Consider the following 25,008-nt stretch of genomic DNA (forward strand, 5'->3'; position numbering starts at 1 on the left):
TGTATATTACACAAATGACAGACATAAATTACTCATTGCATAAAGCATTCATTAAGAACAATGAATCCACTTTGTTTCATTTTCTATTTTTTCTGTTTCAATCTCTGTAATTGCTATTGTTCCTTGATTTCCGCAGTCAATTTGCCACTCTGTACTGCATATCCCAGGGTGCATTTCTACTGCCTAAGCTGTCATATGACCGTGCTGGAGGAGCAGGTGGCAGGTCATGTGATGTTTAAGCCGTAGCTGTCTGGAAGCTGCTGCTAAATTGGAGTTGAATCTCAGAGCAGACACTCACTCTCTCTCTCTTTCCAGAGGAAGGTAATGTGTGGGAAACCCAACCTTCTTTTTCATGCTGGTTTTCTCTCGTTATCTGAATAGTGCTGTGGTCAGAGACAACGGGAATGGAAGGAGAGAGAGGGGAATGAGGAGGAGGCAGGGATGAGAGGGAAGAGAGGAAGCCATTAAGGATGCTCTTCCGTTGATGCATCCAGGAAGCAGAACCAGGAAGGACTGAGATTTATTGTACTTTGTTATTGTTAGTACGCTATGTGTCTAGCCTGTGTGTGTGTGTGTGTGTGTGTGTGTGTGTGTGTGTGTGTGTGTGTGTGTGTGTGTGTGTGTGTGTGTGTGTGTGTGTGTGTGTGTGTGTGTGTGTGTGTGTGTGTGTGTGTGTGCGTGTGCGTGTCAAAATATAACCTTGGGAGATGGAGTGATACATATAGGAATAGAGAGATAGATAGATGGTGGGATATACTGTATATGCTGTTTATCTGGTTATCTCTGTCTGTTGTTAAACCACCCTCAGCTGTCTGAAAGAGAACACTCAGCCAGCATGCTGCCGGCTTCCTCTTCAGGCAGGCAACCAATCAGCAATGCTTGATGCTCTCTGTTTATCCCTCTCTCGGCCAATTAGTTTGCACATGGTTTCCGACTGCCCAATCAGCTCCTTCCCCTGCTGCTGATGTGCTTTGGGTTGTCATAGACGTGGCAAGTCATACGTGGATGAGGTTTACAGGTTTTTCTACGTTCTTATCAAATTATTACACATCAATACACATAATAATACTTTATATTTACTCTGCCACATTACTACATATAATAATACTCTAAATTTACTCTGCCACGTTACAACACATATTAAATCTCTATACGGTGCATTCAAAATGTATTCAGACCACTTGACTTTTACACATTTTATTATGTTACGGCCTTGTTCTAAAATGTATTACGTCCCCCCACCTCATTAATCTACACACAATACCACATAATGACAAAGCAAAAACAGGTTTTTAGATTTTTTTTGCAAATGTAGATTTAAAAAAACGTATTACAAATTTTACGTTTACATAAGTATTCAGACCCTTTACTCAGTACTTTGTTTAAGCACATTTGGCAGCGATGACAGCCTCAAGTCTTTTTGGGTTAGACGCTACAAGCTTGGCACACCTGTATTTCTTTGTAGCTTTTTACACACGACCACAGTCAGAGGCTGGCACTAAGATAGCATTGTATGAGCTGTATTCCACCGTAAGCAAACAAGAAAATGCTCACCTAGAGGTGGTGCTCCTAGTAGCCGGGGCCTTTAATGCAGGGAAAGTTAAATCAGTTTTAACAAGTTTTTATCAGCATGCTAAATGTGCAACCAGAGGGAAAATAACTATACTTCACAAAGAGATGCATACAAAGCTCTCGCTCGCCCTCCATTTGGCAAATCTGACCATAATTATATCCTCCTGATTCCTGCTTACAAGCAAAAATGAAAGCAGGAAGCACCCATGACTAGATTGATAAAAAAAAGTGGTCAGATGAAGCAGATGCTAAGCTACAGGACTGTTTTGTTTGCATTGAGAAGTACATCAAAGCTGTCATTGGCTTCATCATTAAGTGCATTGATGACGTCGTCCCCACGTTGACCGTATGTACATACCCCAACCAGAAGCAATGGATTACAGGCAGCATCCGCACTGAGCTAAAGGCCTGAGCTGCCGCTTTCAAGGAGTGGGACTCTAACGCGGAAACTTATAAGACATCCCGCTATGCCCTCCGATGAACCATCAAACAGGCAAAGCGTCAAAACAGGACTAAGATCGAGTCGTACTCTACTGGCTTTGACCCTTGTCGGATGTGGCCAGGGCCTGCAAACCATTACAGACTACAAAGGGAAGCCCAGCCGAGAGATGCCAGGTGACACAAGCCTACCGGATGAGAAAACAACTTCTATACTCACTTCGAGGTAAATAACACTGAAACATGCATGAGAGCACCAGCTGTATGGGAAGACTGTGTGATCACGCTCTCCGCAGCCAATGTGAGTAAGACCTTTAGACAGGTCGACATTTACAAGGCCGCAGCGCCAGACGGATTATCAGGACGTGTACTGCGAGCATGCGCTGACCAACTAGCAAGTGTCTTCACTGACATTTTCAACCTCTCCCTGTCCAAGTCTGTAATACCAACATATTTCAAGGAGACTACCATAGTGCCTGTGCCCAAGAACACAAGCAGACTACCATAGTGCCTGTGCCCAAATGACTACCGACCTGTAGCACTCACGTTTGTAGCCATGAAGTGCTTTGAAAGGCTGGTCATGGCTCACATCAACACCATTCATCCCCGAAACCCTAGACCCACTCCAAATTGCATACCGCCCCAAAAGATCCACAGATGATGCAGTCTCTATTGCACTCCACACTGCCCTTTCTCATCTGTACAAAAGGAACAACTATGTGAGAATGCTATTCATTGACTACAGCTCAGCGTTCAACACCATAGTGCCCTCAAAGCTCATCAATAAGCTAAGGACCCTGGGACTTAACACCTCCCTCTGCAACTGGATCCTGGACTTCATGACGGGCCGCCCCTAGGTGGTAAGGGTAGGAAACAACACATCCGCCACGCTGATCCTCAACACGGGCCTGTCAGGGGTGCGTGCTCAGCCTCCTCCTGTACTCCCTGTTCACTCATGACTGCATGGCCAGGATTGACTCTAACACCATCATTAAATTTGCCAATGATACAACAGTGGTAGGCCTGATCACCGACAACAATGAGACAGCCTATAGGGAGGAGGTCAGAGACCTGGATATGTGGTGCTAGGACAACAACCTCTCCCTCAACGTGACCAAGACAAAGGAGATGGTTGTGGACTACAGAAAAAAGAGGACCGAGCATGCCCATCATTCTCAACGACGGGGCTGCAGTGGAGTAGGTTGAGAGCTTCAGGTTCCTTGGTGTCCACATCACCAACAAACTAACACAGTCCAAGCACACCATGACAGTCGTGAAGAGGGCACAACATAACCTATTCCCCCTCAAGAGACTGAAAAGATTTGCATGGGTCCTCAGATCCTCTAAAGGTTCTACAGCTGCACCACTGGTTGCATCACTGCCTGGAATGGCAACTGCTCAGCCTCCGACCGCAAGGCACTGCAGAGGGTAGTGCGAACGGCCCAGTACATCACTGGGTGCAAGCTTCCTGCCATCCAGGACCTCTATATCAGCTGGTGTCAGAGGAAGGCCCTAAAAATTGTCAAAGACTCCAGCCACCCTAGTCATAGACTGGTCTCCCTGCTACCACACGGGAAGCGATACCGGAGCACCAAGTCTAGGTCCAAGAGGCTTCTAAACAGCTTCTACCCCCAAGCTATAAGACTCCGGAATATCTAGTGAAATGGCTATCCAGACTTTCACATTGCCCCTCTCCACACCACTGCCACTCTTTGTTGTCAACTATGCATAGTCACTTTAATTAACTCTACCTACATGTACATACTACCTCAACTAACCGGTGCCCCCGCACATTGACTCTGTACCGGCACCCCCCTGTACACAGTATATTGTTATTCTTTACTGCCCCTCTTTAATTACTTGTTACTTTTATCTCTTATTCTTATCTTTATTTTTTTTTAAATGCACTGTCGGTTTGGGTCTCGTAAGTAAGCGTTTCACTGTATTCGCCGCATGTGACTAATAAAATTTGATATGGTTTGATTTGGGGAATTTCTCCAATTCTTCTCTGCAGGCCCTCTCAAGCTTTGTCAAGTTGGATGGGGAATGTTGCTGCACAGCTATTTTCAGGTCTTTCCAGAGATGTTCAATCAGGTTCAATTCTGGGCTCTGGCTTGGCTATTCAAGGACATTCAGAGACTTTTCCCGAAGCCACTCCTGCGTTCTCTTGGCTGTGTGCTTAGTGTCGTTATCCTGTTGGAAGGTGAACCTTGCCCCAGTCTGGGGTCCTGAGCACTCTGGAGCAGGTTTTCATCAAGGATCTCTCTGTATTTTGCTCCGTTCATCTTTGCCTCAATCCTGACTAGTCTCCCAGTCCCTGCCCCTGAAAAACATCCCCAAAGCATGATGCTTCCACCAACACGCTTCACCGTAGGGATGGTGCCAGCTTTCCTCCAGATGTGATGCTTGGCATTCAGACCAAGTCGTTCAATCTTCATTTCATCAGATCAGAGTTTCTTGTTTCTCATGGTCTTTGAGTCTTTAGCTGTCTTTTGCCAAACTCCAAGCGGGCTGACTTGTGCCTTTTACTGAGGAGTAGCTTCCGTCTGGCCACTCTACCATAAAGGCCTGATTGGTGAAGTTCTGCAGAGATGGTTGTCCTCCTGTAAGATTCTCCCATCTCCACAGAGGAACTCTAGCTCTGCCAGAGTGACCATCGGGTTCTTGGTCACCTCCCTGACCAAGGCCCTTCTCCCCCGATTGCTCAGTTTGGCCAGGCGGCCAGCTATGGGAGGTGTCTTGGTGGTTCCAAACTTCTTCCATTTAAGAATGATGGAGGCCAATGTGTTCTTGGGGACCTTCAATGCTGCAGGGTCACACAGCTGCATAAGACAAAGTCATGTTCCCACCAGCACAAGTATATACATATACCCCAATTTAGGTGACGTCTCCTCCTTCTCTCGAAACAATACATCTTAATTGCTAGGCAGGAAGTTAAGTGATGTGGGTAATAAACTGTTCCTTCTCCCTTACTGTGACCTGACCTGAACTCTTACTGTGACCTGACCTGACCCCATTCTTCACTAATCCACAGCTCTCCACCCTTATTAGTGACCGCAGCCATGTGATTGCCTTTCCCTTACTCAGTAACATTCCAAGCCCCTGGCTCACATTCAACCTTAATTGACTTCAGCATATACATTCCTCCTACAGAAAACCATTAACTTCTGGTGTAACAACCAGACTGTGGCTCTTCTCTTTTCCATAGGATACCTGATGATTAACAATATTTCAAGTTTGGAAGAACCCATCAGTGCCTTTCCAAATCATGTCTAGTCAATGGAATTTACCACAGGTGGACTCCAATCAAGTTGTAGAAACATCTCAAGGATGCTTAATGGAAACAGGATGCATCTGAGCTCAATTTCGAGTCTCATTGCAAAGGGTCTGAATACTTATTTAAATAAGTTATTTCAGTTTTTTTTTTTTTATACATTTGCAAAATGTTCTAAAAACCTGTTTTCGCTTTGTCATTATTGGGTATTGTGTGTAGATTGCTGAGGAAATTAATTAATTTAATCAATTTTAGAACAAGGCTGTAACGTAGTGGAAAAAGTCAAGGGGTCTGAATACTGTCCGAAGGCACTGTATTTACTCTGCCACAGTACTACACATAATAATACTCTCTATTTAATCTGCCACATTACTACACGTAATAATACTCTGCCACATCACTACGCATAATAACACTCTATTTTTTCTCTGCCACATTACTACACATAATAATACTCTATTTTTTCTCTGCCACATTACTACACATAATAATACTCTATATTTACTCTGCCAATTGACTACACACAACAATACTCTATATTTAATCTGCCATATTACTATGCATAATAATACTCTATATTTTCTCTGCCACATTACTACACATAATAATACTCTATATTTACTCTGCCACATTGCTTATTGAAAACAATATAGAACAATATATATTTTTTTATCTCTTTCTCTAAGTTTGAACCATTCTCTTGCTCTCTTATCTCTCTCTCTCTCTCGCTCTCTCTCTCTCTCTCTCTCTCTCTCTCTCTCTCTCTCTCTCTCTCGCTCTCTGTTTGTGGGTGCATCCTATAGATGACTCATCCCCACTTTTCTCTGTCTCAGTCCACCTCTGTAGTGCAGCACTCATTGTGGACTGGTCAAGTAACTACCACCCCCTTATCTTCTCACTTTTGTCAGACATGTAATCCCCTATTGACCATTCTGTAGTAATGGCTACTACTTTTCTCACAAATAAGCTGAAGTATTTCAGCACACCAATGCATTTATCTCCTTGTGATCTAAGTATATCTCTATGTGCTCTTTGTTTTCATGTGTTGTTATAAAGGGGGGGAAAAGCCAGGTTCAACATCAAAGGTGGATGTCACCCGTCCTTATTGTGCAGACTACAGGGTTGGAGTACAGCTTCAGGGGGTGTAGGTGCTGTCTGTGGTGCTGATATGATTAGATTGACTGGCGGTAACTTTGAAAGGTGCTCTGCGTGGTTGTCATGGGTGGAGTCACTGTACAGACTTTGTTAATGTTCCTGGTGTAGTTAGATTGACTGTACAGACCCTGTCTGTGGTCCTGATGTCTCAATAGTTTGACTGGTGGTAACCTATATAAGTGCTGTCCATGGTCCTGGTTATGTTAAATCACTGTACAGATGCTGCCAGAGGGCCTGTTGTGGTCCTTTCCCTGGTGGTGCTGAATGGAATGTGACAGCGTGTATGTTAGCTAGATGACCCATTGGCCACACCTTGTGCCCTGAACAACAATTGCCCCTAAAAACCAAATTCTCATTTAAAAAACAGCCTGGCATCGACATGAGTCAGAAACATTTATTCAACTGTCAAAATTGACAACAAAGTGTAAATAGGTTAATTTTGGGGGGGAAAAGTCTTGTGAAAAGTTTTGTGAAATTTGTGGTCGTGAACGGAATCACAATGTAAATAAAGGTTGGGTTTGTATTCATCCTGCCCAAATGCCCACAACTGGCAGCACACAAGTAATCATCAATTTGGAGTTCAGCTGCAGGCGACCCAATCATAATGCCCTAGTTAAATTTGGGTTGACTTTGGATATCCTTACGGGGCTGGTTAGGGACCATCAGAAAATTACACAATGTATATGTGACAATATGTTAAAATTCCCAAATCTCCAAATGTCAATGACTTAAAAACCAATTAAAGTGTATAAATTCACATGTTGTAAACATTTATTGAGAAAGGTATAAGGTGTGCAACATGAAAATATTGTCTCATTTACATTGTGTAATTTTGTGACAGTCCCTAACTATCCCCAGAGATAGGCTATCCAAAGTCAAACCAATTTTGCTCGATCGCACGCCAGCTGGCTGAAGCTAATTGGCTAAATAATTTGGCTAACGCTTCCCAACTGCAAACACACGAGACACCCACATCAAACCACACGTTTGAATTCAGTCATGGCCGCTAGCATTTCTTAATGAACCAAATCTAAAACGAGGCCATATCAGGACCTTTAAATCTGACTCACCTCAAATCAAATGGAATCAGGACATAACCATCCATTGTTTGTGATGCTGTTGCCAACTAATAATCATATCTCAAAGATCGGAGGAGGGAGGAACTCTTGATGATGAACTCTTGAGGTTGTCATTCAGTTATTATTATGTCTGTGTTATCAAATCATTCCTAGGTCAACTACTCTCATTAATTACACTATTATCATCAAGACTGTCTGACGGCATCAATTACTATTCCAAGGTCATTTTCTCCATTACACTGTTAACTTGATTAGATTGCCCAGGTAGGAAAAAAAGAGTAATTCAACAACAAGTCATCACAACGGTAGTGTAATTAAGGGAACCATTTTCAATATATATATAAAAACAGGCATATCATTAAAACTATTTTCCTCCCAATCGAAAGATTATGTTGAGCATGATCTGAGGTGAGATGGTAGGATGGGATAGAAATTGTTATGATTGCATACTGTAAGTAAGAGACTGAATCCTGGCTAGTAATTGAGGCCCCATTGTGAAGGAAGGAGACAATTGGAGGAGTAGGCCATAGCTGTGGATTTACTAATTTGTGGATCAAGACGGACAAGGAGCCGTGGCCATCTTCGATTCCCAATAACAAGGCCAGTGGTCTGTGATGTGTGAGTAATGGCTGGACGGAGGGTTAGACATGATTTAAAATAATCAGTTCTCATGCGAACTCAGATGCACTCCGATACAAGAGAAGCCGACTAAAGGGTTGATGGGACAATTAAAAGTTTGCTGGTACACTAATGTTCTCTCAGAGGACACAGAGACTGGGTCAGGCAAATCAAATGCCCAGTGTATGGGTCAAATGGGAGACCGTTTATAACAAACCTCCATAAAAGCACCAATTTTGGTGGTCCTGCTTGTCTGCTTTCTACATGATTCTGTATTCTTTTATCTGAGATTAAACTCTTATGGTGAAAATAGTTATTTTGATGTGGCAACCTACTACAGGGAACACTTTAGGGCTTGGACCACTTTTAATTGTATTATAACAAACACCATAAACTTAATTGATCTATTTTTTTAACCAGTTTGGATTCTGCAGATTCCACCAGTATAATATCAACATTAAGACTTATCAACTGTAACTACATGCACATAGTATATTATATGTACACCATATGTTATTTTATTGTCTATTCTAATAAAAACATCCCATTACAACATGTCAAAGGTTTTATCGTATTCTACCCCTCTTCTGGCTGCATGCTTCGTGAATTGGAGGACCTTATTGATCGTATCAGATTAGTTAAGTAATTGATTGTTACTGGTTATTAACCTCTCCGAACGCTGGGCCGGGCTAGCGCAGACGGAGGACAGACCCTAATTATTCACCAATGGCAGCCGGACGCTAATGAAATGAGTTCCTGGTTCTGCCTCACAACTCTGTTCGTTCCAGGAAGTATTGGCAAGGGCAATGAGATGCCAGAGTTTACTATGCTGGAGAAGAAATGAAAACCTCCAGAAAAAAACTAGGCAGGAGAAATTGATGATCTATTAATAAAGTGTGAGTTGGTGTGTAAACCTATGTGTGTACGTGGGTCAGAAAATTAGACAAGCAATTAGTGTGGTTAAAATATGCAAAAAAAAATGACAGATATGATCCATCACACACTACATATCACAGCACAGATATTCATTTAAATTAAATCAACCATCTATTATGTTAATCGAAATGTAACGTTTTTTTTTGTTTAGAGCACTCATAATTCTCCATTTGTGGAAGCAACACATTTTTTGATGCCTGCTACCTTTGGGTATTTGTCATGATTATCATGACTCACAAACACACTGCAGATGGATAGTTACCACCCTCTGCTATGAAGCGTCAGAGTCAAGATTCCAGAAAAGTGTCACCCTGACCCAAAGTATGCAATCACGTCTCTAGCCAGCTTGAGGATTATCATAATTATGTCACACTTACAGTATGTCACTAGACACAGCTTGAGCCTCAGTTGGAAAGTCCACAAGTGTGCGTGCCCAGATGACTTGTTGGGGTGTTTTCTGTGTTGATGAATGTCATTGCTGCAGGGTTGGGATTATCTTGTCAGAACCAATAAGTCCCAGCCATGTCTATTGGGCTTTGTTTACACAGGCAGCCCAATTCTGATCTTGTTTCCACTAATTGGTATTTTGACTAATGCGATTAGCTCTGAAAACGATATGATTTGAAAATATCTGATTTGATTGGTCAAAAGATCAGAATTGGGCTGCCTGTGTAAAGGTAGCCTTATAGTTGCCTATTTTTTTTCTTTTTTTTTCTGAAATGTCCTTTTATCTCTTGATGGTTGGCTATAGTCCTAATGATTCTGCTTCATGTACTGTGATACATCTTCTCACACATTATTCATTGTTCAATAACATTTAACATGTTTTTGCCATAGACATTAACCATGTGCAGCCATGTGTATGTGTGTGTTCCCCCTTATCTTTCTGGGGGTTGTGTAGCCATGGTGATGCTGTGAGGGATCCAGGAAACAGATAGCCGCAGGGTGAAGCATATGTGGCAGGCAGAGAGAGAGGCAACAGAAGGCCACAGTGTGGATATCCAGTTGGCTCCTCTCCCCAGCAAGGGTCAGGAAGCCCCACAACCACAGAGGACGAGGCTGCCTCTCCTCATGCCAAGCCCAGAACAGCCACCCTCCCCTGGGAAGAAGACTCCCACAGGTCTCCCAGACACAGAGCCAGGGATGAGCCATGTAGGCTGGCAGCACTGGCAGTGGACTCAGTCAGGCCTCCCATAGACAGCCATTGATGCATGGCAATGATGGCATTATTTCATGCAGAGTGTTTGTTTCTCTGCAGTAGGGTAGGAGGGTAAGTAAGGCGGAGCCACAGTAGTGTTTGGTTCATCAGCCAAATGACATTACTCTTTCTCATGGCAGGCCAAGTCCACAAGCTGCTCCACCAAATCTGGGACCACCCATCCAGTAATGTGGTACCGTGATATGTGAAGGGGGAAGGGTGTGCTTTTCGCTGTTGTAGCTGTACTCAAAAACTGTGATCACTTCTAGCTTGTTAGGGTATTTTCTTTTTCTGAATGGTCAGTTAAAAAATAGGTCAGATCAAATCTGTAGTCCTTTAGAGACATGCCAGGACCAGATGGAGAGAGAGAGAGAGAGAGAGAGAGAGAGAGGGGGAGAGAGAGAGGGAGGAGTCGAGGAGTGGTTTATGAGCACAGATTAACGAGAGGAGGTTTGTAGAATAATGAATAGTTACCCCTCAGGAACATCACCTTCTCACCACTCTACGTTTGTATGCATGTGAGAGCTTGTCTCTCTCTCTCTCTCACTCACACACACACACACACACACACACACACACACACACACACACACACACACACACACACACACACACACACACACACACACACACACACACACACACACACACACACACACTCACACACACACACACACACACGCACACACACTGTTTGTCTTCTCCACATCTGTCATTGACATTCCAATCAAACAAGTGCAGAGAGGAACACATCTTAAGTCCTCTCAAACAAATGAAACTGTCAAGGTACTTCACACCGTCTGTTCTCTACTGGCTGTGAAGGTCGCCCTTCAGCATTCCTCGCTTGCCTCGCGCCACGTGAACCGACGCTCTTTAAAGTGTTATTGACACTCACCTGTATGGGCTATTTGTCTGCACATGCGGCTCAGAGGTGTGACTGACACCTCACTGATAAAGACCCCTGCCGAACCACTGTGCTAGACAACTGTTCAGACAGGACAGTCAACAGAGTAGGAACTGGGTAACACAATTTCATAGGTTGTTATATGGCTCTTCCCACTGAGCAATCAATGTTGTTTCCATTCCATGCAAAAAGTCATCAACATAAGGGAACTTTGTCATTTTTTCACCCAACTTTTAACCTAAACCTTTTTTTGTTGATTTTATGTTGAATTTATGTTAGTTGACAACTCATTGTAAATCAAAACTAGACGATGAACTGACATCTGTGCCCAGTGGGATGTTTGTAATGGTGATCTCTTTTAGAAGTCTTCCTCAGTCATGGACGTGACTTTGTTCCATGTTGTTTTTTTCTTTCTCTACTGGTTTAATTGTTGCTCTCATCCCTGAAAAAAGGATTCATCATCATATGGTCCTGTCCTGTATACCTACTTGTGTAAACAGATTGAAGATTCAAAGATTCTCTTTAAAGTGCTCTCCTAATCATTGCATGCTGTTTGCCCACCCTATCACAACATAACTACACTATAACTTATCCGTGTAGGAAATTATTTTAGCAGGAAATAAAAACCACTCTCAAATTAACACTTTGTTGAATACATTTAGGGAACAAAGGCTGAAAAACAGCAACTGTTTTTACATTTCTTTAGGAAGACAGACACTGTAGTTAAAAGTAAGTAGCTTTGCAGTGCTGCTTAATGCATTGGTACAGCCTTCTTCACACTCTTGTTGTAATCTCTCAGCTTTCCTTTCCAGTGGTAAATTAAATTATGCTGCTTCAGTCAGTGCATTGCCATAGACACCTCACCCAGCCCAACTTTACTTAAATAAAGGTGTCTTCTTCAGCATATTAAGGCTGCTGCCAGAACCACTGTCTCTATGGTTTCCATGGCCAATTAAGCAGTTTGGACAATTAGGGAGGGGAGAGAGCTGTAGTGTGACTGGGGACTAATAACCCTTCTCTCCCCTGTGGGTGCCTGGCACGATCCGCCCAGCTAGCAAAGCTGACTGACTGTGGTGAGTTTGAGTCTGGGCCTCGTTTCATACCTCATACCTCCGCCAGTCTAGACGGCCAACTCATCACCGTGGAAACTCATAACACCTCAGTGGTTATAGTAACGGGAGATTTATTTCAGACGCTTCTGTAACACAGGTGGTTTGTTGAAATCCCACTCGCAGTAAACCTTGCCTGAGATCTGATGACTTGCGTTCGCTCCCAAGCCAAAGCCTACTTTTTAGCACAGTGACAGTGACCTAACTTTGATCAGAAGATCAAAATCCGCTTGGTTACACTTGTGTGTAATTCAATGTTTAAGGGGTATTGTCTGTCTCTGGTTAAAAACTGACTAGGCTAAAGCAGCTAAAGAACCAGCTGGAATGGAGGCACTGCGTTACATCCAGGGAGTGTTGATCCTCCTCCAGTATAGGCTGTGTGAACGGGGCTTTAGTGCACTTTGATGGATTTAACCCTTCCTCCTAACCCTCTCCTCTTGAGAGACACGGCTAAGCCCATTGGTGAAGCTCTATGTTTGGTATTTGATATACACATGCTGGTAGACACAGACAGAGATCAACCTGCCTGTGAGTGTGATGCGTGTGAAGCCTAGATCACTCCTCGGTCTCTGTGCTGTGTGTGTGTCTTGGCCAGCTTGTCTGCTTGTGTTCGGATCCCCAGGGCCAGCACTGTGACAGAGAACAAACAGAGATAACACTACCTTTGTGGGCTCCAGCTCCACACAAAGACAGCTCCCCCTCCTTTAGTCCTTTATTTCATCCCCTCATCCACCGATCTGGAGATCAGAATGGGGTGATGATAGGGGGGGTCGACCGCGGGGGTGAACACCTGAGAGGGAGGGAGGGAGATAGTGTCAGGTTCACTGTTTGTTTGTTGCTATTTTGTTATCATTAACCAGCTTGTTTTAGGACGGGGTGTGTGTGTTTCATATTGCTAGACTGCATGTCAGACTTGCAAACATACTTCAAAACATAAACAAGCATTTAAAGTTAAATGGGTTCTCGCACACAAAATGCATATCAGCCAATTAAATTGTAGCTCGTCCCATCAGGCAACATGGTACAAGTTAGCCTTATGCTAATTTCAACAGGTGGCACTGATTATATCCTGGCACAAGTTAATCAGCCAATTATAATTGTTGAAGTAGTTGGACACTTTCCAACCTTTGTTCATGGATGGGCGGCATGTCCAACATCATGTTCTGATCATCAAAGCAACTATCATGTGTATTTCACTCATTTGTCAAATTGCTCTCTGTGCAAAGTGCCTATTTCATGTAATTGTTGCAGATTGTGGCAAGGTTTCGAATCTCACAGCCCCCCCTCACTACATGTTTATTTACATGTAGTGTGCAGTGCTCGACTTGGACTTAAATAGGTACCAGTACTCATTTTGGGTGCTGGTAAAGTGCACTATCAATTGCGAGTCAACCGCTTAAGCAGTGTGTGCCATGAGAAGCAATGCTAACAACGATAGCCTACAGGACTGCTATTTGACAGTTTTTTTAATGATGTATGATAAACTTCCATGTTGTAAGGATCTCATTTATATTTTTTCCCATAATAGTACATGGATGTGTGTGAAACTGTGGGATTTTGTCATATATGCAAAAATGAGAAAATGTTGTCAAATGTTAGTAGTAGCTAGTAACCTAGTCAAGGATGCATCAGTGCAATATTGGCACATTACATTTTGTTACAGAACAACAGAACAAGTAAACCTTGAATTTGTAGGTTTAAAGCGGTTGACCTATTTTAAGAAATGCCAATGGTTTGTGAATATAAAGTCTAAGATCTTTCATGGGCTGATGAAGAAGTTTTGCCAGGATATAGTCAGTGCCACCTGTTGAGGTTAGCATATGGCTAACGTGGGCCATGTTATCGGATGGGACCAACTACAATTTAGCGTTTTGTCCCAATAAATCAACAGTTTGTGCATGCGAACCCATTGAACTTGAAATGGTAATGTTCGCTTGTATGGCCCCAGTGCTTCATTTGTAAATCGGGAGGTACAGGAACAAAAAGAGAGTTGGGGTGGGGGGACCTGGGGAGCTCTGAGGTACTGGAAAACACATGAGAAAAAATTAATAATAATAAAACATTGCATGCATATAATTTCATTTGCATAGTGGCATAGAGCAGTAGAGTAGACGTGTTACACATGGGGAACATTTTAATGGCCTTGGGTCTGGGAAAACGTTTGCCTTTTATAAACACATTTCAATTCTACGTCTTTTTACATGACTGAATACTTTGGCATAATCTTTTTGAATGCTGCATTCAAAACAACTGGGAACTCAGAAAGCGGAACTTGAAATCTCCTACTTAAGACTTCAGTGCATTCAAGGAAACTGGGATCTTGGGGGAAAAAACTAGCACCGACTGGGCAAAGTCATTTTGAATGGTCATCCAACTCAGACTTCCAAGGCTGGGACTCAGGTGCCTTTACAACCTTTCCAGTTGTCTTGAAAGCACCATAATACTGCATAAATGATCAAAATGACAGGCTACTTTCACACTGACAAACAGAGAATTAACAAAGAGGCAACTCAAATTAACTTTCTGATAGCTTTTATTATCAATTTAAAATGTTCATGCCAAAAGAGGTACCGGGAGGTGTTCGGTCCTGTTTCGGTAAGATCCGGATCAAATTAAGCACTGTATGCCCTCCACATCTCTAAGCATTGTTATGTTTTAATAGGGAGTCACACAATGGGATAGTGTTTTTGATTGTCTCGTCATCATTCAATAGACTGTTTATAAGACTGTTAAATAATGTGTGTGTCTGTGTGTGTGTGTGTGTGTGTGTGTGTGTGTGTGTGTGTGTGTGTGTGTGTGTGTGTGTTGCTGTGATAACAGGTGCTGGTGATCGGTAGGGGGGATGGATATTATTTGGGGAATAGAATGGGGTGATTTATCTCAATAATGAGTATTTTTATGTGACAAGGCAATTTCACTGTCCACAGATGTTTTTCTTGCTTTTCTTTTTTCCTTTCTTTTGTTGTTAGAGACTCAGTTTGTCGGCCTTAGGTCTTTTTTTATGGAGTGGACAGAAAGTGAAAAAGAGAGAGATGGGAGAGAGAAAGTGAGAGCTTTAGCAAAACACATGAGCAATCCTACTGTTTGGCTGCTTCAGCTGAAGGTGAGGATAAGGAAGACGGGGTAAAGAAGCACAACTCTTTACTTTCTCAGCCCTGACTGTCCTCATTGATGTCTGAGAACACAACACCACAGACATAATGACCTGACTGTCCTCATTGATGTCTGAGAACACAACACCACAGACAGAATGACCTGACTGTCCTCATTGATGTCTGAGAACACAACACCACAGACAGAATGACCTGACTGTCCTCATTGATGTCTGAGAACACAACACCACAGACATAATGACCTGACTGTCCTCATTGATGTCTGAGAACACAACACTACAGACAGAATAACCTGACTGTCCTCATTGATGTCTGAAAACACATCAACAAGGACACAAGGACCTTGGAGACAGTCTTATTTGTGCTGTTTGTGTGTTGTTTACATGTAGTTGTCATTACTGAGTTATCAAGGCAATATTTGATCTGAGCTCAAACATACACACACACACACACACACACACACACACACACACACACACACATATACACACACACACACACACACACACACGAATGTAGTTATCTGTTTTGAAGACACACATGAGTGCTAGTTTAGTAGCTCAGTGTGAATGTGACCTTGTTGAATGATGGCCAGCAGGTCTCAAGATAATATTATCAGATTAGCAATAGCTTTAATTAGGTTAGCGCTAATGGCAAAGCTGCAGGCCGCCAAATGGTAGCTGACCTTTATACCATGTCGATTTCAAATAACAAAACAGACAAGTGTTCAGTAATATATACTTATTGATTATTGTATTTTTTATTGTTTTGCGGGTCAAGCATGAGCCAGACCTTTAATGATTTTTTCTGATGATGATGATGATGCCTGTGTGGAGTGAATATTGACCATGTTCACTGACCACACCATATCCCCAGTCTAGAGCTGTGTCCATCCTGACCTGAAACCATCATCAGACCCAGAGACTCAGGCCAGGACCAGAGTCATTATGACACATTATGGAACTGGGCAACATTCCAGAAGACATTTCTGGGTTAGAACATCTATGCAATTGTATCTGAATAATTTTTCCGGACCCTTTATGACTTGATAAGCCTGAATCAGCGGAAGTAAAATAGAAAGGACCCATCCATCACAATGTGAATCAAAATGTCTGAGATGACATCACTAGTTAGCAGACCAGACATCTCTTTGTCCGAGCTGGCTGGGTCTTGGACTGATGAAGGGCAGAATCGCCTGCTGGGATAACAACAGATAATAGTAGTTAGTATGAAGACAGCAAATATTCAGTGACCAGAGTCATTGGGGACAGTGGACAGTCTGCAGTGGTGATCCTATTATGTCAAGCTCAATGACAGATCAGTGTTAAAATATTAATCCTCTATTCTTATTTGTCTCTTGTTGGTTTGTGTGTGTGTGTGATATATATCTATTACACAAACTACAGTTCAAAAGTTTAGGGTCACTTAGAAATGTCCTTGTTTTTGAAACAAAAGCTAATTTTTTGTCAATTAAAATAACATCAAATTAATCAGAAATACAGTGTAGACATTGTTTATGTTGTAAATTATATATATTTTTAATGGAATATCTACACAGGCGTACAGAGACCCATTATCAGCAACCATCACTCCTGTGTTCCAATGGCACGTTGTGTTAGCTAATCCAAGTTTATCATTTTAAAAGGCTAAGTGATCATTAGAAAACCTTTTGCAATTATGTTAGCACAGCTGAAAACGGTTGTCCTGATTAAAGAAACAATAAAACTGGCCTTCTTTAGACTAGTTGAGTATCTGGATCTTCAGCATTTGTGGGTTCGATTACAGTCTCAAAATGGCTAGAAACAAAGACCTTTCTTCTGAAACTCGTCAGTTTATTATTGTTCTGAGAAATTAAGGCTATTCCATGCGAGAAATTGCCAAGAAACTGAAGATCTCCAACAACGCTGTGTACTACTCCCTTTACAGAACAGCGCAAACTGGCACTAACCAGAATAGAAAGAGGAGTGGGAGATGCATTTGTCAAGCATGGTGGAGGCAATGTGATGGTCTGGGGGTGCTTTGGTGGTGGTAAAGTGGGAGATTTGTACAGGGTAAAAGGGATCTTGAAGAAGGAAGGCCATCACTCCATTTTGAAAAGCCATGCCATACCCTGTGGACGGAGCTTAATTGGAGCCAATTTCCTCCTACAACAGGACAATGACCTAAAGCACAGCTCCAAACTATGCAATAACTATTTAGGGAAGAAGCAGTCAGCTGGTATTATGCATATAATGGAGTGGCCAGCACAGTCACCAGATCTCAACCCTATTGAGCTGTTGTAGGAGCAGCTTGACCGTACGGTACGTAGAAGTGCCCATCAAGCCAATCCAACTTGTGGGAGATGCTTCAGGAAGCATGGGTAGAAATCTCTTCAGATTTCCTCAACAAATTGACAACTAGAATGCCAAAGGTCTGCAAGGCTGTAATTGCTGCAAATGGAGGATTCTTTGACGAAAGCAAAGTTTGAAGGACACAGTTATTATTTCAATTAAAAATCATTATTTATAACCTTGTCAACGTCTTGACTGTATTTCCTATTCATTTTGCAACTAATTTCGTGTATGTTTTCATTTTAAAAAAAATCTAAGTGATCCCAAACTTTTGAACGGTAGTCTGTCATAGTTGAAGTGTACCTATGATGAAAATTACAGGCCTCTCTCATCTTTTAAGTGGGAGAACTTGTACAATTGGTGGCTGACTAAATACTTTTTTTGCCCCACTGTATATATCTATATCTATATATATATATATATATTCAGTACCAGTCAAAAGTTTGGACACACCTACTCATTCAAAGATTTTTCTTTATTTTTAATATTTTCTACAGTAATAGTGAAGAAATAGAAACTATGAACTAACACATATGGAGTCACGTAGTAGCCAAAAAAAGTGTTAAACAAATCTAAATATATTTTATATTTTACATTCTTCAAAGTAGCCAACCTTTGACTTGATGAGAGCTTTGCACACTCTTGGCATTCTCTCAATCAGCTTCATGAGGTAGTCACCTGGAATGAACTTCAATCAACCTCTCTAGGGTATCTGGCCAACATCCAGTGAGGTTGCAGAGCGCCAAATTCAATTACAGAAATGCTCATTATAAAAATTCAAAAAACAAAACATATTTTACATAGGTTTAAAGATTAACTTCTTGTTAAACCAACCAGTGTCATATTTATAAAATGCTTTTCAGCGAAAGCATACCTAGCCCAGAACATACCTAGCCCAGAACATAGCCCAGTTGACAAATTATTACAAACGGTAACCAGCCAAGCAGAAGCGTTACAAAACTCAGAAATAGAGATAAAATTAATCCCTTACCTCTGATGATCTTCATATGGTGGCAATCAGAAGACATTCATTTACTCAATAAATGTTCCTTTTGTTCGATGAAGTCTCTTTATATCCAAAAGGCTTAAACTCAGTCAAAATAATCAGACAAAAAATTCCAAATTGTATCCGTAAAGTTCATAGAAACATGTCAAACGATGTTTATATTCAATCCTCAGGTTGTTTTTTAGCCTAAATGATCTATAATATTTCAACCGGACAATAACGTTGTCAATATAAAAGGTAAACAAGAAATGCACATGGGCCTGAAAAAACTCTAAAAAAAACTCTAAAAAACTCTACGTCACGTCCACTCATTCAGACTGGTCTTACTCCCTCATTTATAAGAATACAAGCCTGAAACGATTTCTAAAGACTGTTGATAAAGATCATCAAGGACATCAACCACCCGAGCCACTGCCTGTTCACCCCGCTATCATCCAGAAGGCGAGGTCAGTACAGGTGCATCAAAGCTGGGACCGAGAGACTGAAAAACAGCTTCTATCTCAAGGCCATCAGACTGTTAAACAACCACCACTAACACTGAGTGGCTGCTGCCAACACACTGACACTGACTCAACTCCAGCCACTTTAATAATGGGAATTGATGGGAAATGATGTAAATATATCACTAGCCACTTTAAACAATGCTACCTTATATAAATGTTACTTACCCTACATTATTCATCTCATATGCATACGTATATACTGTACTCTATATCATCGACGGTATCCTTATGTAATACATGTATCACTAGCCACTTTATACTACACTTTGTTTACATACTCATTTCATTTGTACATACTGTACTCGATACCATCTACTGTATCTTGCCTATGCTGCTCTGTACCATCACTCATTCATATATCCTTATGTACATATTCTTTATCCCCTTACACTGTGTACAAGACAGTAGTTTTGGAATTGTTAGTTAGATTACTTGTTATTACTGCATTGTCGGAACTAGAAGCACAAGCATTTCGCTACACTCGCATTAACATCTGCTAACCATGTGTATGTGACAAATAAAATTTGATTTGATTTGATTTGATCTAGTGGAAGGCATAATAACTGCAACTGGAGTCCTAAGTCAATGGATACTGTAATTGCATTGAATAGAAAACTACAAAACCAACAAAAAAATTCAGGATTTCACCTGCTAAATCAGTTCTGTTATACTCACAGACACTATTTTAACAGTTTTGGAAAATTTAGAGTGTTTCCTATCCATATCTACCAATTATATGCATATAATTTCTTCTGGGACCGAGTAGCAGGCCGTTTAATTTGGGCATGCTTTTCATCCAAAATTCTGAATGCTGCCCCCTACCCTAGAGAGGTTAACAGGTGTGCCTTGTTAAAAGTTAATTTGTGGATTTTGTTTCTGTCATGGATCCCCCCAGAACTTTCATCACGCACACCTGTCCCCTATTCCCACTGATTAGTATTTGTATTTATGTTCCCTTTGGTTTCCATGGTCTTGTCGATTATTGTTACAATGTCCGTTGGTGCGTGTGAGTACCTGTGCTGTGTCTTTTGGGGTTTCATACTCTTGTGGTCTGCGCAGATGATTACGTGGTCTCATTCCGTGTGTTAATCATCGTGCGCGTGTGTTATTTATTCAAGGTGCTCCTCGCTCTTTTTTGGGGTTTCAACCCTGTGTTTTTGTTACGTTTTTGTTTGATAGCCCTTTTTCATAAAATACCATATAAATACCATATACCATAAAAGTCCATATTTTGTCAAGAACAGCTCAAATAAGCAAAGAGACTAACCCTGGAATGAGTAGGTGTGTGCTAACTTTTGATTGGTACTGTGCATTCAGAAAGTATTCAGAATCCATGGACATTTTCCGCGTTTTTGTTACGTTACAGCCTTATTCTCAAATGGATTAAATAAATTAAAAATACTCATCAATCTACACACAAAACCCCATAATGACAAAGCGAAAACATTTAGAAATGTTTGCGGGAATACAGAAAAAAACAAACTTTTTTTATATACATATTCTAAACAGAAAATTGAGCTCAGGTGCATCTTGTTTCCATTGATCATCCTTGAGATGTATCTACAACTTGATTGAAGTCCACCTGTGGTAAATTCAATCCATTGGACGTTATTTAGAAAGGCACACACCTGTCTATATAAGGTCCCACTGTTGACAGTGCATGTCAGAGCAAAAACCAAGCCATGAGGTCGAAGTAAGTGTCCCTGGAGCTCTGAAACAGGATTGTGTCGAGGCACAGATCAGGGGAAGGGTACCAAAACATTTTTGCAGCATTGAAGGTCCACAAGAATACAGTGGCCTCCATCTAAGGCACCTAAAGACCCTCAGACCATGAGAAACAAGATTCCCTGGTCTGATGAAACCAAGATTGAACTCTTTGGCCTGAATGCCAAGTGGCACGTCTGGAGGAAACCTGGCACCATCCCTACGGTGAAGCATTGTGGCTGGGATACTGGTCAGGCTTGAGGGAAAGACGAATGGAGCAAAGTACAGAGACATCCTTGATGAAAACCTGCTCCAGAGCACTCAGGACCTCAGACTGGGGTGAAGGTTCACCTTCCAACAGGAAAGCTTATTTACAGCTTCTACCCCCAAACCCTAAGACTCCTGAACAGTTAATCAAATGGCTACCTGGACTATTTGCATTGTCCCCCCCATACCCTTTATTTTACGCTGCTGCTACTCTCTGTTTATTATCTATGCATAGTCACTTTACCTCTACCTACAGTACATGTACATACTGTACTACCTCAATTACCTCGACTAATTGACTCTGTACCGGTACCCCCTGTATATAGCCTCACTATTGTTATTTTACTGCTGCTCTTTAATTATTTGTTATGTTTCTATTTTTTACTTAAAACGTTGCAGTTTTAAGAAAAATAAGTGTTAAGGGCTTGTAAAGTATGCATTTCACCTGTTGTATTCGGCGCATGTGACGAATACAATTTGATTTGATTTGAACACATACTCACCTGCTTACACAAACACACACACACACACACACACACACACACACACACACACACACACACACATATTTCCCTATGGTTTTCAATCCATTATTATTTAATCTCACAACTTTATGTAAGATGTGTAATTGACACTAGACTTATCTCTCTCATAAAACAATTAATTTGATTTCCGAGGGCTGTTTGAAAAGCTCTCTGGCTCACTCTGCCTGAGCTGCAATTAGACGCTTCTTATGCCGACAAATGAATAAAAGGAATATGGAGAGAGAGAGATTAGAACGAGAGAGAGTGAGAGAGAGGGTGAAAGATGGATGGAGAGGGGAGAGAGGGAGAGAGAAAGAGAGAGAGAGATGCTCCCATCACCAGGGAACTCATGGCTGCTTTATTATTGATAGTTGAAAATATGTTATATCGTAATAATGTTCCCCCACATTTGATTCAATTTTTATTTGCCTATTGTCTAGTACTGTAGATTTACTGTAGTAGTACTAAGCAATCTCAAGTCGAACCCCATGTCTATATACGACCACCAGCCTCAGAGACAAGATGGTGAGTGATGTATCAGTCAGGACACTCTCTGCTCAGCCAATCACAGAGCTCTATTGTGAGTCAGAGACCAGGGCGAGTGTTGATGACATCACCAGGCCAGGCAAAGAGGGAGAGGCTGGGTGAAGGCCAGGGGTGCGTGGGGCTAGCTGGTACAGGGACCAGGAACACTAAGGCAATGAGTAATGACACAGTGGGACACCATCCACTCATTGTGTCACTACACCATGCAGTCATCTGCTCTGCTCTGACCTCACTCTTCACAAGGGTGACTGGCTGTACTGTGAGAGACACTTATAGGATCTGTGTGTGTGTGTGTGTGTGTGTGTGTGTGTGTGTGTGTGTGTGTGTGTGTGTGTGTGTGTGTGTGTGTGTGTGTGTGTGTGTGTGTGTGTGTGTGTGTGTGTGTGTGTGTGTGTGTGTTTGTTTCTGTGTGTGGTATACACACATACAAGTGTGTATATATTCCTATATAGAATGTGGGAAAACAAAAGAGAATGTGTCTGAGAAAGTTGGTCTGAAAATCTGTGTATTTCTATGTCCTGCTCAGAGTGAGAGCACGGATTGCCTATGCACACTTCAGAAGGCTGGAGAATCAGGCACTACAGTGACTAGTGACTGGGCTGGGATTCAAGAGGAGCAGAGAGAGATCGTTTATTGTCTGCCAACAGTAATTAATCTTGCTGCTCTATAAAAATTAATCAGATTAAATGACCATTTGGTTCCAGTGAATCTGATCCTCTGTCTCCCATTGAAGATGGGACTGAATCCCCCATTCTCCTCTCTCTCTCCTCTCCCTCTCTCCTTCTACCCCTCTCTCCATCTCCTCTCTCTCTGTCTCTCTCCTCTTCCTCTCTCCTTCTACCCCTTTCTCCATCTCCTCTCTCTGTCTCTCTCATCTCCCTCTCTCTTTCTACCCCTCTCTCCATCTCCTCTCTCTATACCTCTCTTCTCTCATTTTATCCTTCTGTCCTTCCCCATCTCCTCTCCTCTCTCTATTCCTCTCTGCTCCCTCTCTCTCTGTTCCTTTGCCACCCTTATGAGACAGTCATGAATGCCAGTGTTCACATACCCAGACCCGGGTGCCAGACAAGACCAGACTGGCTTCAATACCACAAAAGGACAGCTGGACAATGACATTAGAACACAATTACAAGCCTACTTAGTTCAATGCCTGCTATTCACAGAGGGCTGAATGTCTTACAGGACAGCTTATGAAATCATGATACCATGTGACCTTTGGTTGTGATGCTGGTAGACACAGTGCTTCATAGATCTCATCATGTCACCTGTGTGTCCATGTCTTGGATAGAACAAACATTCACTATGCATTCTTTAACCTTTTCGGTGATGTTTTGCACACCTCCTTATAGACGAGGGGGAGGCTGAGTCATGATGCATAATGTCACTGTGGGATCGGGGATTCAGTTCATACACACACTTATATTTATGCACACGTACACACAGAGATTGCCACATCGCAAATGTCTATCTTTTCCCCTGATGATTCCAGGAATCTACCAACCAGGAATATTGAAAGCCTACTCAGATCCATATAGTATATCCACCAATCCGACTGATGTTGTTGTGTTCTCTCTGTTCCAGACAGACCCAAAACCACCAGGACAGGATGTCTTACGGATCCATCGATGGAGGCTCCTTTGGAGGCAGCCGAAACCCTTTCGGAGGCCCCAAGAGGCAGGGCTACCAACCAGTAGGTAAAGACAAACATTCACTTCCATGATGTCATGCTAACTTGAGCACCACATTTTCACCCTAACTGAAACAAACTGACACTAATACATTTTGTACAATATAGAAAACAATACTGAGTTTGTCAAAGTGACATCAATCTGCCACATGGCTTGGTGGCTGACTATGGATGGATGGATGGAAAAAACTACCACCCCTTGACCATATGAGGAGAGGCAATCATAAGGTTCACTGCCATGGAATAGGGTGTGTGTGTGTGTGTGTGTGTGTGTGTGTGTGTGTGTGTGTGTGTGTGTGTGTGTGTGTGTGTGTGTGGAGGAAGAGGTCCAAGAGGTCACACTGTATGAGGTCTCTGCAGAGAAATCAAGAGTAGGGGGAGGCAGGACATAAAGTGTTCTTTGTTTTACCATGCACATCAGGAAGGGATAATGCTATTGCTATACGCTCAAGACATTTGAATATCCATGTACTGGTTTGGAGGGAATATGTACTGGTTTGGAGGGAATATGCACTGGTTTGGAGGGAATATGCACTGGTTTGGAGGGAATATGCACTGGTTTGGAGGGAATATGCACTGGTTTGGAGGGAATATGCACTGGTTTGGAGGGAATATGTACTGGTTTGGAGGGAATGTGCACTGGTTTGGAGGGAATATGCACTGGTTTGGAGGGAATATGCACTGGTTTGGAGGGAATATGTACTGGTTTGGAGGGAATATGCACTGGTTTGGAGGGAATATGCACTGGTTTGGAGGGAATATGCACTGGTTTGTAGGGAATATGCACTGGTTTGGAGGGAATATGCACTGGTTTGGAGGGAATATGCACTGGTTTGTAGGGAATATGCACTGGTTTGGAGGGAATATGCACTGGTTTGGAGGGAATATGCACTGGTTTGGAGGGAATATGCACTGGTTTGGAGGGAATATGTACTGGTTTGGAGGGAATATGCACTGGTTTGGAGGGAATATGCACGGGTTTGGAGGGAATATGCACTGGTTTGGAGGGAATATGCACTGGTTTGGAGGGAATATGCACTGGTTT

General features: G+C 42.2%; 1 protein-coding gene across 1 annotated transcript in view; it reads left to right on the top strand.

The window, feature by feature from the left end:
• Positions 1 to 213: 213 nt before the first annotated feature.
• The window catches only part of LOC110503758 (t-SNARE domain-containing protein 1-like), a 118,569-nt gene continuing 93,774 nt past the window's right edge, over positions 214 to 25,008 (top strand). Inside the window, exons 1-2 of the mRNA XM_036970577.1 lie at positions 214 to 321; positions 23,858 to 23,970. Coding sequence (XP_036826472.1) covers positions 23,883 to 23,970 — 88 coding nt within the window. The 5' untranslated portion in view covers positions 214 to 321; positions 23,858 to 23,882. The remainder of the gene's footprint in view (positions 322 to 23,857; positions 23,971 to 25,008) is intronic.

Source organism: Oncorhynchus mykiss, chromosome 3 (assembly GCF_013265735.2).
Source record: "Oncorhynchus mykiss isolate Arlee chromosome 3, USDA_OmykA_1.1, whole genome shotgun sequence".
NCBI lineage: Eukaryota > Metazoa > Chordata > Actinopteri > Salmoniformes > Salmonidae > Oncorhynchus > Oncorhynchus mykiss.